Source organism: Hippoglossus hippoglossus, chromosome 23 (assembly GCF_009819705.1).
Source record: "Hippoglossus hippoglossus isolate fHipHip1 chromosome 23, fHipHip1.pri, whole genome shotgun sequence".
NCBI classification, from domain to species: Eukaryota; Metazoa; Chordata; class Actinopteri; order Pleuronectiformes; family Pleuronectidae; genus Hippoglossus; species Hippoglossus hippoglossus.
In genome coordinates, this window is record NC_047173.1 from 1,696,849 (window position 1) to 1,711,509 (window position 14,661).

The 14,661-nt window shown below is 40.9% G+C and overlaps 1 protein-coding gene across 1 annotated transcript; it reads right to left on the reverse strand.

Moving 5' to 3' along the window:
* Positions 1–4,463: 4,463 nt before the first annotated feature.
* Positions 4,464–6,491, reverse strand: LOC117757654 (alpha-(1,3)-fucosyltransferase 9-like). The gene is made up of 2 exons (XM_034578991.1): positions 6,393–6,491; positions 4,464–5,839 (listed from the first exon to the last, which is right to left on the reverse strand). Exon 2 carries the CDS (start codon positions 5,828–5,830, stop codon positions 4,685–4,687), a length of 1,146 nt encoding a protein of 381 aa, XP_034434882.1. The 5' UTR covers positions 5,831–5,839; positions 6,393–6,491; the 3' UTR covers positions 4,464–4,684.
* Between the last annotated feature and the right edge of the window lie 8,170 nt (positions 6,492–14,661).

Sequence of the window (14,661 nt, forward strand, 5' to 3'; positions counted from 1 at the left end):
AATTTTCACAACTGCCTTTCTTTGTGTATATTTATTTCGTGTACATTCAGCCTTTAACAGAAATTGCAAAAAATAATAAGTATGACCCTCCTAAGTGGGTTTTTTGGAAGATATCAACAAAATCACGACTGTTTGCTGTCCTGGCTCCTAAATGGTGGAATGAGCTCCACATTGACATCAGGACAGAAAGTCTACACATCTTCCGCCGCAAACTAAAAACACACCTCTTCCGACTATACATTGAATAAAAGTTTAAACTAACAATTTAGTAGCACTTAAATGGCACTTACTTATAGCACTTTGTAGTTTGGCTTTTTTTTGAAGAAATTGTACTTTCTTGATTCTTGTTGTTCTGGGTTTGCTCCTCATGGTTGAATGCACTTATTGTAAGTCGCTTTGGATAAAAGTGTCACCTAAATGAAATGTAATGTAATGGTAGATCTCGGCTTAAGTTTGGAATTAAAAAGTGATCTTGGGCTCGAAAAGGCTGGTGACCACTGATCTAGGGAATTTAAATGTGGTGTCATTGGGAGACTGTTGGGGAAGTATTCATCCTGAGATATTCTAGTTTTTAAGTACACTTGTATTACATTTTTTGGGAAAGTGCTACCCTGTGTTTCTGCAATCATTCACTGAAATTCCATTTACACACTTCTCAATAAAGTGCACAAAACCTAATTTGACCTAAATGTTCTGCACATGAATTAAATGTAAAATGCATGTGCATTTTTTGAAAGTGTTGCCCACCATACATACACTACCGTTCAAAAGTTTGGGGTCACCCAGACAATTTCGTGTTTTCCATGAAAACTCACACTTTTATTTATCAAATGAGTTGCAAAATGAATAGAAAATATAGTCAAGACATTGACAAGGTTAGAAATAATGATTTTTATTTGAAATATTAATTTTGTTCTTCAAACTTTGCTTTCGTCAAAGAATGCTCCATTTGCAGCAATTACAGAATAGCAGACCTTTGGCATTCTAGCTGTTAATTTGTTGAGGTAATCTGTAGAAATTTCACCCCACGCTTCCTGAAGCACCTCCCACAAGTTGGATTGGCTTGATGGGCACTTCTTGCGTACCATACGGTCAAGCTGCTCCCACAACAGCTCAATGGGGTTGAGATCTGGTGACTGCGCTGGCCACTCCATTACAGACAGCATACCAGCTGCCTGCTTCTTCCCTAAATAGTTCTTGCATAATTTGGAGGTGTGCTTTGGGTCATTGTCCTGTTGTAGGAGGAAATTGGCTCCAATCAAGCGCTGTCCACAGGGTATGGCATGGTGTTGCAAAATGGAGTGATAGCCTTCCTTATTTAAAATCCCTTTTACCTTGTACAAATCTCCCACTTTACCAGCACCAAAGCAGCCCCAGCCCATCACATTACCTCCACCATGCTTGACAGATGGCGTCAGGCACTCTTCCAGCATCTTTTCACCTGTTCTGCGTCTCACAAATGTTCTTCTGTGTGATCCAAACACCTCAAACTTGGATTCGTCTGTCCATAACACTTTTTTCCAATCTTCCTCTGTCCAATGTCTGTGTTCTTTTGCCCATATCAATCTTTTCTTTTTATTGGCCAGTCTCAGATATGGCTTTTTCTTTGCCACTCTGCCTAGAAGGCCAGCATCCCAGAGTCGCCTCTTCACTGTAGACGTTGACACTGGCGTTTTGCAGGTACTATTTAAAGAAGCTGCCAGTTGAGGACCTGTGAGGCGTCTATTTCTCAAACTAGAGACTCTAATATACTTGTCTTCTTGCTGAGTTGTGCACCGGGGCCTCCCACTTCTCTTTCTACTCTGGTTAGAGCCCGTTTGTGCTGTTCTCTGAAGGGAGTAGTACACACCGTTGTAGGAAATTTTCAGTTTCTTCGCAATTTCTCGCATGGAATAGCCTTCATTTCTAAGAACAAGAATAGACTGGCGAGTTTCACATGAAAGTTCTCTTTTTCTGGCCATTTTGAGAGTATAATCGAACCCACAAATGTGATGCTCCAGATACTCAACTCGCTCAAAGGAAGGCCAGTTTTATAGCTTCTCTCACCAGCAAAACAGTTTTCAGCTGTGCTAACATAATTGCACAAGGGTTTTCAAGGGTTTTCTAATCATCCATTAGTCTTCTAAGGCGATTAGCAAACACAATGTACCATTAGAACACTTGAGTGATAGTTGCTGGAAATGGGCCTCTATACACCTATGTAGATATTTCATTAAAAACCAGACGTTTCCACCTAGAATAGTCATTTGCCACATTAACAATGTATAGAGTGTATTTCTGATTAATTTAATGTTATCTTCATTGAAAAAAACAGTGCTTTTCTTTGAAAAATAAGGAAATTTCTAAGTGACCCCAAACTTTTGAACGGTAGTGTACATATAAAAGGATTAGAACAGAGGAATGATTGGTTAGATTGATTTGAAAAAATAACAGCATAGAATAGAAAAGCAACTGTATAAAATATATGGAGCAGGAGCTTTCTTGCAGGATTTAATATTTGAAAATGTAATACAATTGTGTTACCAAACAAGCTTCAAAGGTAAAAAGGGAAATTCTTGTAAACATCTCAAAATTGATTTTAAATCTATAAGGAAATGAACTAACTAACTAACCATTTGTTCAGCACAATTTACAGATTCTTCTGTAACCACCACTAGAATCCATTGAATAAGAGGAAGAGAGCAACAATCTCACCTTGAAGTAGAAAAACAGGTTTCTTAAAAAGTTTTATTTATTTATCTGAAAATGCTGTAAACGCAGAGTCTAAAATGTCCTTTGATGCTCGACAAGCTGGTACTTCCCTGCATCGTCGAAGGACAACGATCACATATGAATGGTGGAAATGAAATAACAAGAGTTCAGTCAGACAACCCACATTTATTGCAGAATTAGATCAGGTTTAGTGTTTGGCGTCTAGGCTCCAACTTAGTCCCTCCCCCATATGTTTACACAGGAATGATGGGAGTGATGTGCAAATACTTGTAACCCCTACAGGTGGATGCTGGGGTGGTGGAGGGGCTGGAACAACTGGTAGCAATACTGCAGAAGCAGTCCGAGCAAAGGGGATGATGGGATATTTCTCTCTGCTTAAATAGACCACCTGATAAGGTGGGTGTGTATTATAGATGGTTGTGGAGAGTGAGGTTTGTCACATGATGTAGATCACATGATTGGAGCAGCGCAGCCCGAGTTGCCTGCCTGAACTAGCTCGCAGGCGTAGCTCCATTTAATACCTGAATGAAAGTTAATTTGTTTGAGACTCCACAAAGGACAGAAGGAAAAAACTTGCAGAAACTGTTCAAGGTAATTTGACCTGTATTTTATTTCCTTAACAAGTAGTTTTTACTTATGCCAAATATAGTAGAGAGTCATCCACTTAGACAAACATGTTGTTAAAAAATATAGATCCTTTTCAAAACAAATAGAATTAAATTAAATGTAGGAATGAATACAACCTGAGGCAGTTTCTGGTTGAATTTAACCCTGAGGCTAAAATTTATACTTGGAAACAATCTGTATTTTTCATTTATAGTATTTATTTTTACTATATTAATACTTTTCCTATACTGTGATGTGTCAAAAAAGGCCACTAGATGGGACCAGAGTCTCTAGTATAAGCAATATATGTTGCGCTTCTAAAGGTGCTTTATGAAACAATTGGAGGAGCTATTCTACTACTAGCCAACTATTATTACTACCACTACTACTTCTTATTTCCCTGTCTTTGTCCCAGTAAGCCCCCACAACACCAGGATCCTCAAAATGAGGTCGCTAGATGACATTCAGTCATCATTATTTTTGTTATACTGTTTGTGAATGGATCTTTCCTACTGGGGCATATTAAAATGGCCACTAGATAGCACCAGAGGTTTCACTACTGTACTAGCAAAGACTCACTGGGCTCAATATCTCAAAATCTATCTGTATTCAAATGGTTGTACATGTATCTGAAATATCATACTGCACAACTCTGAAAGTGTACGTCTTAGGAAGTTGAAGTTTAATGCTGTTTTTAAAAAAGAGCACTTAACACGTATTTCTGCCAGACAATTACGGTCGTGTTTAGACTGCATTCCAAACTGGTTGAAAAACTATTGAGGGAAACAGTCAGAATGAAAAAAAATGTAGAACCACCGTAATCAAGATTATAATGGCAAAGTGTCATGAAGGATGTGAGGATGTTACCTCGTTGTGAAAGATACACATAAAGACACATTCAACAAAGTATATTTATCAGTTTGTATTTCACAAGCTATCTTAATTCAGATTCCACCACAACAACATGGAGCTGTTTGACATTGGTTCAAACTTAGATAGTATACAACCATATCTGCATCCAATTGTACCCGGCTCACATTTCTTAAAGATTCACAATTTCTGAAGATATACACAAAAGATTTGTAAAGACACTCTGTCTTGCAATGTGAGAGAAGGTGAACTTTTTTTTTACTTGATCCGCCCACTTAATTAAAATCGCCCCAGAAGTGAATGAGTTCTTCCATGGCCCAGACCTCACCCTTCTATGAAACAAACTGACAGGGGTGAAAACCTTCATAAGAAATACTGGGTCATGGTTAGAATCCAGTTAATATTATGATTCCTTCACCAAAGAAGTTCCCTTGAGCCCATTCTCATCAGTGAACCAAACTAAAAGATAATTTGATCAATGCTCTTATATTTAGTGCTATTGATCCCAGAACCACTTGGTAAGATTATGACTAGCATGGTATCCTCTGTTTTCTTGTAAGTAACGACAAGCTTTGCAGGCATGTTCTCTGCCGAACTGTGTATCTTCAACTTTATACCTCTTTTTCCAGTCAAAGTATCTCATGTATTCAGTCGTATCCTGGCCTAGGTGAAGGAGCCTCTCTGCCAGCTCCTTTGGAGAGGAAAAGTCATTGACATGAATGAAAGAGTCGCCTGGGATATGATTCTCGTAGTTTTCTCTTGAAGTGCCAAGAACTACGGGTACAGCTCCCAGTCTCATAGGTTTGAATAACTTCTCTGTGATATAATCTTTGTGCTGAGAGTTTTCAAAGGAGAGGTAGAATTTACAACTAGATACAATGCTGTCATAGTTTTGATCATCTACATTTTTGCCAAAAGCCCTCCCATAAGTTTCTATCTGGATGTGTTCTTTCAGTTCGTTGTAGTACTGAACTCTTTTGAAGGCCGCATTCCAGTTGCTCACGATCCAACAGACCAACTTGTCCTTGGTTGGCAGCTGGAAACTCTCCACCTCAGATGTTTGTGGCAGAAAATGCCCATAAGGCGCTGGGATATGTGAATCTGAGCGATAACAGAATGTCAAGTTGAACAAGTTATCAAGTCTGGGTAATTTTGCACAGTGTGTAGGTGACTCCATGTTCCACCAAACCCATTTCTGAAACCAGGGACGTGGCTCACTCGGCAAGTTTTCCAGATTTCCATGAATGTCCCTGTGGTGGATGAAAACCCCATGGGCTTTGTGGTAAAGAGACTTGTCATCGGTCAAGCGGCATCCTTTATATTTGAACATATCGCAGCTGAGATCGAATTTGTGGCCAAATGGCCACATCCAAATCAAGAGAAGAGTATCAGGCTCAGCGTCCACCTCCACGTCCTGGATCTGCTGGGGACCATCGGTAGGTGGGTTTGGGTTTGAGCCCTGGGTCTGTGCTTCCACAGGGCACACACAAGAATGATTGCCTCTCTTCAGATAATCACTACAATCCGGGAACTCGATTTCTGGCTTGTAGTATGTAAAAAAAACGACCACGAAACACACCAACAGTAAGCAGCCGAAGGCAATTTGCCGCTGACAAGTCATCTGGCAGCTTGAGAGGGACATGGCTCATCTCTGGAGAGAAAAAAGGTTGTGTTTTATTTTTAATTTGAACATTTCTGTATTCACAGGTTGTTACTAAAGCTTGATTTTGAGCCCACTAATCAGTCAATATATATATATAACTTTTTATTTCAATTTCTAAATCTGCCTTTAACAGCAACGACAACATCATTGATGGGGATGAGTCCTGGTCACCGCTACTACAGAGCGCTGGTTGTCTGTTTATTTAAGTTTAGTAATATTAAACATATCGCTTGTCCAAATCACACCAGCCTCTGTGTGTCCGTCAATCTCCCCCAGTCTCACCTCCTGCTTCAGCTCAGTTCTTTTGACTATTTTTGGACTTTTCTGTTCGTCTGCCTGCCTTTATCTAATTTCTCTTCATTACACATTTTGACTCCTAAAATCTGTAAGCCTCAACATTTGTTGCACAAAAGCCAGATTTCCAACAAACTTTGGTCACAATCTATTGCACTAAGAATAAAAGCACAGAATCTAATAAAGAGTTGTTCTTTTCTTTGAGGAAAGTGTCAAGATGTGTGCCTTCATGAGTAAGATGAAGCACCTTACACTTTTACAGCCATGACTATCACTATAGGCTCATGTCTATAGGAACAGCAGAGGACAAAGATACTGTGTGTTTTCAAGTACATCAAACACAAATGACCGAACTATAATAGGAGTAACTAATAACTACAAAAATGCATTACTGAACCTAACAATTTATACTGGTGTCAGACATGTTTTCAAAACGTTTAAAGTGCTTTTTAAGTCTAACATTAGATTTTAAACCTAAAGCAAAATGGGAAAATGCTTTTTTCTGTCTTTCAGTTCAATAAAACGGATGAACATACGGTGTGAACAGACTCGATTTATCCTCTGTATGTTCTCAATCACAGCTTTGTTCGGCACAATTTACAAACATAAAATAACTCCCGGGCATAATACAAGCTGGTCTGTACTATTAATATTCAAAATGATACTATGAAAATTGTACAGAGACTCCATTAAGGTAAAGCCAAAGACACGAAGAAACAGTCTCACCTTGGTGTAGAAAAGCACAGGTAGATAGAAAATGTCACTCGGTTTTATTTGCCTGTCTGGCACATCCGACAACAGTCATTTGAATAGGGTCACCTGATTGTCCACAAATGCCTTTTTTTATGTTTGTATGGCAGTGCCCACATTTGTAACTGGACCCCGGTCAAAGGTAAATGTTTTACCAGCTGGGTGTGGCCGCTAGGTATTGTATTGACAATAAAGAACACGATCTGTAACAGGGGATTAAGAGGAAACACATAGTTGTTGATGGTCTGTCCACTTCACTTAGTTGGGGGACAGGTTGAACAGGTTCTGAGGCCCCTTCCCTCAAGATATGTACTGTACCTCACTGAGCTCACCCTCTCTACTGTCTGTAAAGTCTTTTTCCCAATTCACAAGAACAATGGGATTCAAACTTCAGTTTCACAGATTGAGGCTGCAGTCAGAAAGTCCAAAATAATCCTCACTTCACCTGCCTGAGCCAACAGAGCCACAAAATTGAAACCACCTGCTTTAATTGTTTGCTATTTATGTGTGGCAGCATGTACCTGAAACATTACCTCAAATTAAAAAAACACTGAATAATCTTTCTTTTGTGTGACCTTTAATGGCAAAGAGAAAAGATCTGCTCAGTTTTTTCTGAAGCAACAAGATCAAATTAATTTTGTTTGGTGGTTGGTTTGTTTAATTACACAAAACCTACTGGACAGATTCCTGCGAAACTTAATGGACAGATGGGACATGGTCCAAGAAAGAACCCATTAAATGTTGCCATGGATCTGAAGAAAGCAGCAGACCAGGAATATTTATTATATTACTTTCTTTAACATTTTGAGGGTGTCTGTTCTGACACTTCCCAGGAACAATGCGTGGACATGACTGATATATTTGTGTGCAAGTTGGTGTGTCTCCAAATAAAACAGAGGATCTAGGGCAGTGGTCGCCAACCCGTCGATCGCGATCTACTGGTCGATCTCGCAGTCTTCACTGTCGATCCCCCAACTCTCTGGACTCACTGTCTGTCGTCGCACCGCAGATCAGCTGTGTGTCGGTTGTCTGTTTTCACCTGCGCTGTGTGTCCGCTACTTGCGGCGGAGCTGCAGGTTTATCTCCTGCATTTCCTTCAAGAACAAGTTGGTTCATACACTAGATGCTGAGAAAAATAAGTCAGACTCTTTAGAGATATACAATGGAAATATCAATATACAGCCATTAGAGGTTTAGTGTTGCTAACATTGTTAGCAGGAGACAGTAGTATGCCTATTTTAGTGATTGTACAGAAATGAAAGGCCAGGATGTTTCATTCCAACTTGATCAAGATTCAACAGTGTTTGCCGAAATGGCTGCTTTCGGAAGGTTCTCATTTGCGTGGCTCGTTGGTCTAGGGGTATGATTCTCGCTTCCGAGGTCCAGGGTTCAAATCCCGGACGAGCCCTTTGCCACATTGCCTCCAAACTGTCCCTGAACATGGACTGTCCAACTAAGCTATGCTTAGATGACCTAAGACTAGAATTGACCTAAGACTAGAATCTCATTCTATAGATCAATGAAGACTCCCCAATGGTTAGCTCTGAAAAGAGGGTGACAGAAAAATCTCAATCAAAGTAAGTCAGACTCTTTAGAGAAATACAATGGAAATATCAATATACAGCCATTGGAGGTTTAGTATTGCTAACATTGTCAGCAGGAGACAGTAGGTGTTGTATACCTATTTTAGTGATTGTTGTTGGGACCTGGTTTTTGGGAGACCAAAGCTCTGCCTATATGTGCAGCCAAAAGCCTGAAGCCGCATGTCCCTCCAGGACTCAGTCTCCCAGGGGCCATCAACATCACACAGAGGTGTGAAAACCCCCCCAGGGACACAGGTTTCAACTCCCATTGGTCACTCTGGACCCCATGACCTGTGAGGTCACCGGGCCAATATAAGGCCAGGTCTCCCCCTCTTCTGTCTCTTCTGCCTCTTCCTACAATCCTTCCACAGCTCACATCCTCTTTTTCCATCCAACTCTTCGAGAGGAGCACAAAGGTGCAGCTTCCAGCTCATCTCACCAAGGAAACCTCCTCATACTCCAAGCTCTACCAACCCTCCTAGCAGCGATGCGATGTCCTGCAGGAAAACTTCAACCAGCAACTGAGCTACACAGCTCAACAGAATCACCAAGGCAAGAGCCACAGACTTGCAAGACGACACAAAACTGCGAACTGCACAGCAACTTCCTTTTTCCCCTTTCCACGGACGGGTAACACAACTGGGCTTAATAATTATACTAGGCTAAGCAAGACTGTTTATTCGATTCTGTGTGATGTTTATAAGTTTGATTTGTGGTGTTGTGATATTTTGGGTACAAGTTATTGGGAAAGTAATGTTAGTCTGTTATGCTCTGCACAGTCTTTCGTTGCATCCAATCTAGTAACTTTGTCTAATTTGGCAGACACACAGACACACAGACACACACACGTATACTCATATACACATCTTTGTTTAGTAATTACACTGTTAGTAATTTGTGTTTTTATACTTTATTATATTCATAATAAATGTTTTCCTTTCACAAATGCTTTTTTATTAATGTTGCATAAGTGAATTTTGCCAACCTCTACACTGTCAAGAACTCCATATCCTTCAACTTAGCTAACTATCTATATGGTAATTTTGGTTATAGTTATTAATTTAATTGTTAATCAGAGTTCCAAATTTGTAGTTAGTACTTTTATGAGACTTATTCAATAAATTGGCTATCTTTGTGCCCCGAGGTAACTTTAATCAATTCAAGTTATTATTTAATATTAATAATAAAATATTAATATTTTATATTTTATTTTGATAACAAAATTTATTGAATGCCGAAAGGCACACCATTTTATGGTATCACGTTTAATGCATTATGGCACAACATTGTATAGAAATGAAAGGCCAGGATGTTTCATTCCTACTTGATCAACATCCAACAGTGTTTGCCGAAATGGCTGCTTTCGGAAAGATGCCGTTTACGTGGCTCGTTGGTCTAGGGGTATGATTCTCGCTTTGGGTTCAAATCCCGTACGATCCCTTTGCCACATCGACTCCAAACTGTCCCTGAAGATGGACTGTCCAACTAAGCTATACTTAATTGACCTAGATTGACCTAGATACATTCTATAGATCAATGAAGACTCTCCAAGGGTTAACTCTGAGAGGAGGCTGAGAAAAACACTCAATGAAAAAATAAGTCAGACTCTTTAGAGATATACAATGGAAATATCAATTTACATCCATTAGAGGTTTATTGTTGCTAACATTGTCAGCAGGAGACAGTAGTATACCTATTTTAGTGCAGAAATGGCTGCTTTCGGAAGGTTTTCATTTTGGTGACTCGTTGGACTAGGAGTATGATTCTCGCTTAGGGTGCGAGAGGTCCTGGACGAGCCCTGTACCACTTCGACTCAAGCCTTTCACTCAAAGATGGCGGGTTAGGGTGGGGCAGCGCACAGATACACACAGACTCCGCTGCTCTGTGTGTGTCTCTCTCTCTCAGCTGAAGTCTCAAGACTCGCTACAGTTTAATAGTTGATTTGTTTGTTTCCACAATATCAAACCTGATCATCACATAATCATCAATACTTTAATTAATAAGTCAAATCTTTATTCAGAGCAGCGCATTCATCAGCCGTCCCGCTCTCTTTTTTTTTCTCTCTCTCTCACACACACACACACACACACACACACACACACACACACACACACACACACAGGTGACAACAGGACACATGTGTAAACTGAGTCTGAGTAAAATCGCTGCTGCTGCCACATTTTAGATCGTAGATTGTGATCATGGACCATAGATCAACATGGTGGATCGCGAATCAGAGATCATGATGGCGGATCATGGATCATGATCATGTTGGTGGATCCTGATAGTGGTGGTGGATCGTGGTGGCATCTTATTGTAGACTTTATCTGTATCAAGACTGCTTGATATACAATACGCCTACTCACATATTTGACCATTATTGACAATAACTCCTCAATTCATTTGTCATTGCTGCTCCCTTCATCTCTATCAGACATTTTCTAACGTATAAATACTTGACCAACATTAACTAAACATTGACACACATCTCCATTATGTTACAAACTGTTTCTTCTTAACAATGTTGTATATATTGTTATTTAGTTGATGTTCTCAGTTACACGTGGCATCTATTGCACTTCTGTCTGTCCTGGGAAAGGGATCCCTCACATGTGGCTCTCTCTGAGGTTTCTACGTTTTTTTCGCCAGTTAATAGGGTTTTTTTGGGGTCGTTTTTTCCTTACTCTTGTAAAGGATGTCGCACTTTGTTAAGCCCTATGATATAAATTGTGATTTGTGAAAATGGGCTATACAAATAAAATTTGATTGATTGATTGATATCAGTGCCGTGCACACGATCTTTTGTTCTTCACCTCCACTTCACTCACCTCAGAGTCAGAAAAGTTGCACTTCTCTTCATGGCTTGATGCAGTGATTCATCATAGAAATCTATTGTCACCCAGGTCATTTAATAGTCATTAGTTGCTTTGCATTGGCCATTTAGTGGTTGAATATGGGCATGTAGAGAACAGACATATATGTGTATTCCAGAACCCCATGAAATCACTGATGAATATAATTACAGGTGCAACTAACATTTCTAACCTCACTCGATCACAGTGGCAGTGAAAAACTGAAGTTATTTTTTAACCTCTGGAAGCTTTGCAAACCTTTTCTTTAGCAAAGGTTAATTCTGGGCTATTTTATCTTGCCGACCACTTTGGAATCTCTATTACAGATGATCCCTTTCCTTACGACCTTGCTCCAGATGTAGTTAGAAGCATCACAGCCTCCACAACACAACACAGAGCTTCCATACTTTCTGGAGCTTTATCTTCCACTGCCACCGCACCTCCTTTAATTACAGGGCTTACATTTTGGTGTGCATGTCCTCTGTGTTACCTCATAGGCTGAGCTGAAGCCAAGGGGATCTGACAGACAAGCTCATGCCCACAGACAGCTTCCTCCTCCTGAACTGAGCCGATGTGATTAGCCCTGAGGCAAAGAGTATATGGTCTGCCTCTGATGTATAATTCAGGAAAGGAGACTGAGACCAAGAGACAGACACATCAGCACAACGAGGTTTTAAAGCATCGTGGCTCCAGAATGCTCCAGGGTGGGGCCCCTCCTGGCACAGACTTCCCCAGACTTGGTGCCCAGTCTTGGGCTGACCTGTGAAAGATGTGCCCTTGATCAACATCCAGCCTCCATTGTGCTGCTAAGCACAAAGCCCTCAGGGCAGGCAAACTGTTTATGAAAGGAATCTCTGTACTTTCAAAATTCATCTACATTCAAAGGTGACACATGCTCGAAATGCATTGAGGAAACACTTTAAATGTATAAACAAAGATATTCATATTTAAATACACTTAAAGGGCTTGGTTGCACAACAAAGCAAGCATACGTTCCTGATGTTTAAATTCTCTGTGCCTGTTGAGCACCCCTATGTGTTTGCAGAACAAAGAGATGACTGATGCCACCAAAACAAACAACACATCAGTCAGTCAAGTTCAGCAAATCTGTCATTCAGGTCACATCAGTGAAAATGTTCTGGCATGTATTTAGTATGGGCACTTTGACCTACACGTATCTCAGGACATGGAATATTATCTATCAGTGGAGCAGACATCCTGATCTCCTCTTTGATTAAGAATTCATTGATGGTGTTATGAAACTGTCATATGTAGACAGGATCTTTCCTCATCCTTCTGTGTTACTTCATGTTTACCCTTACGTGTGTGTGTGTAGCTGGTGATCCAGTTTCCTCCTCCTCACAACTGAAATAGATGCCAGGGACAGCTAATCAGCTCCATTCCACCTTGCAAGCAGTAGTATAAAGACCCGCTCCTTCTCTCAACTCAGTGTGTCCAAGTGATACTTGCGCTGTGCCAATTTACCTACTTCTGGTTGTTAGCGATTCCTTGTGCCTGTGTTTTTTCATGGCTAATCCGGTTTCCCTGTGCCTTGTATCACTGCTTCCATGGTTTGTGCAGTGCACATTACCTGTCGTGGCTCCGCTGCCTGTGTCCCAGCCTGTCCCTTGGTTGAACTAGTTTAAACTTTTACCTCATCAGTGTTAGGCTTCTGTGTTTGGGTCCATAATTACTATACTGAGGGTAAAAACAACGAAAAGCATGACAAACAAATAATTACTTTATCTAGTGAAATCTCTATCTGTGCCTATGTGTTTTGTGTGTGTGTGTGTTTGTGTGTGTGTGTGTGTGTGTGAGAGAGAGAGAGAGAGAGAGAGAGAGAGAGAGAGAGAGAGACCAGCAGAAAGAGGAAGAGAAGGTAGACTATAATTACAGCCTGTACTCTGGGTGATAGAGGTTGGCATTGTATTGGAAAAATTAACTAAGTGTGGTTGAAACCTATTTTATAGTTAAAGAGTAACTTTTTGCATACCTGTCTCCAAGACTCCATGACCTGGAAGGTTTATGACCTGAAACCTGTATGACCTTTCCATTACTTATTGACTATCCAAAGAACCCAATGGAAATGTATGCAAATCATTAATTCCTGGTCAAGGTAGTTGAAGGTAGGATCATTGACTAGTAATCGACAGAGTTGAGTGGCTGTGTCATCTGGTCATCCAGAAACAGATTGGTGTTGTGGTCTGCAAATACTGTAGCAAACATACTTCAATTTTACTATTTATTTTTTACCCTTTAACTAGTATTATTTAGTGTTGTGCTACAAGGGGCCTCACGTGTTTCTGTCGGCTCCTCGTTTGAGAGACTTTGGAAGGTTGAAAGCACTGCAAACTCTCTCATACATTTACAGTGTGGAAGATCTTTCCCGAAGGGGTGAGGTTGCAGTATTAACAACATTAAAAAAATGTGTCCAGCTTCTTAAAGGCATCACTCATCAATCAAAATTATTCATTTGAAAAGTGCAGCTTTGTAGACCTCAACCGATTTACTCTATAGAATGGCCTCTACTTTTATATCGTCACAAACATCCTTGACTGACATTTGTGCCGCCATAAAGCATGTTGCCAAGTTCAATGTGTTTGCCCCACATGGCACAAATAGAGCTCATTAATTTACAGAAGTCTGGCTTGGACCCTTTTTGTTTTTGTCTCGCATGTTGGCCCATTATCTTAAGTGTCCTCCAAAGGAATTTATATTTCCACCAATCTTTTCAGGATCAGAGATGCCAAATATCGGCCAGCAAAGAACTGGCATGTTTCCATTCTGTCAATCATGAGTTAACGAAATTGTGGAGGTGAGGGGGCTGGGAGAGCACCCTCACCTGCTATAGAGGATCAATCAGCACAGGTGAGAGCTGTTAGCTGATTGGTCCTCATACTTAAAAGGCAGCGTGGGAGCTGCCTCAGGACTCAGACCTCAGGAAGGAGCTCAGGAGGACTGAGGCTCCAGAGACTCCCAGACACTGAGTGGAGGACTGGGCTGCAAAGCCAGTCCGCTTAAAGTTTGTAGCGTGAATTTATGTTTATTTGATTAAAAGATGCTGAAGAGCAACGATTCCGTCTCTGGCTGTGTGTGGGAGAGCCCCGTGGCAAGGTTGATTGCCACACTGGCGCCCAACGTGGGGCTCCACACAGCCACAGACGTGGACCAGCAGGCGGTATGGGAACTGGTACCGAGGATGGAGGACCTGGTGACGGCGTACCGGGAGGAGAGAGACAGGACCAGACGGGGGATGGAGGCACTCCTGAGGCAGGTGGAGAGGGAGGCGATACGGACGGGGCGGCAGCCGGCCTGGTTGGGACCCGCTCCA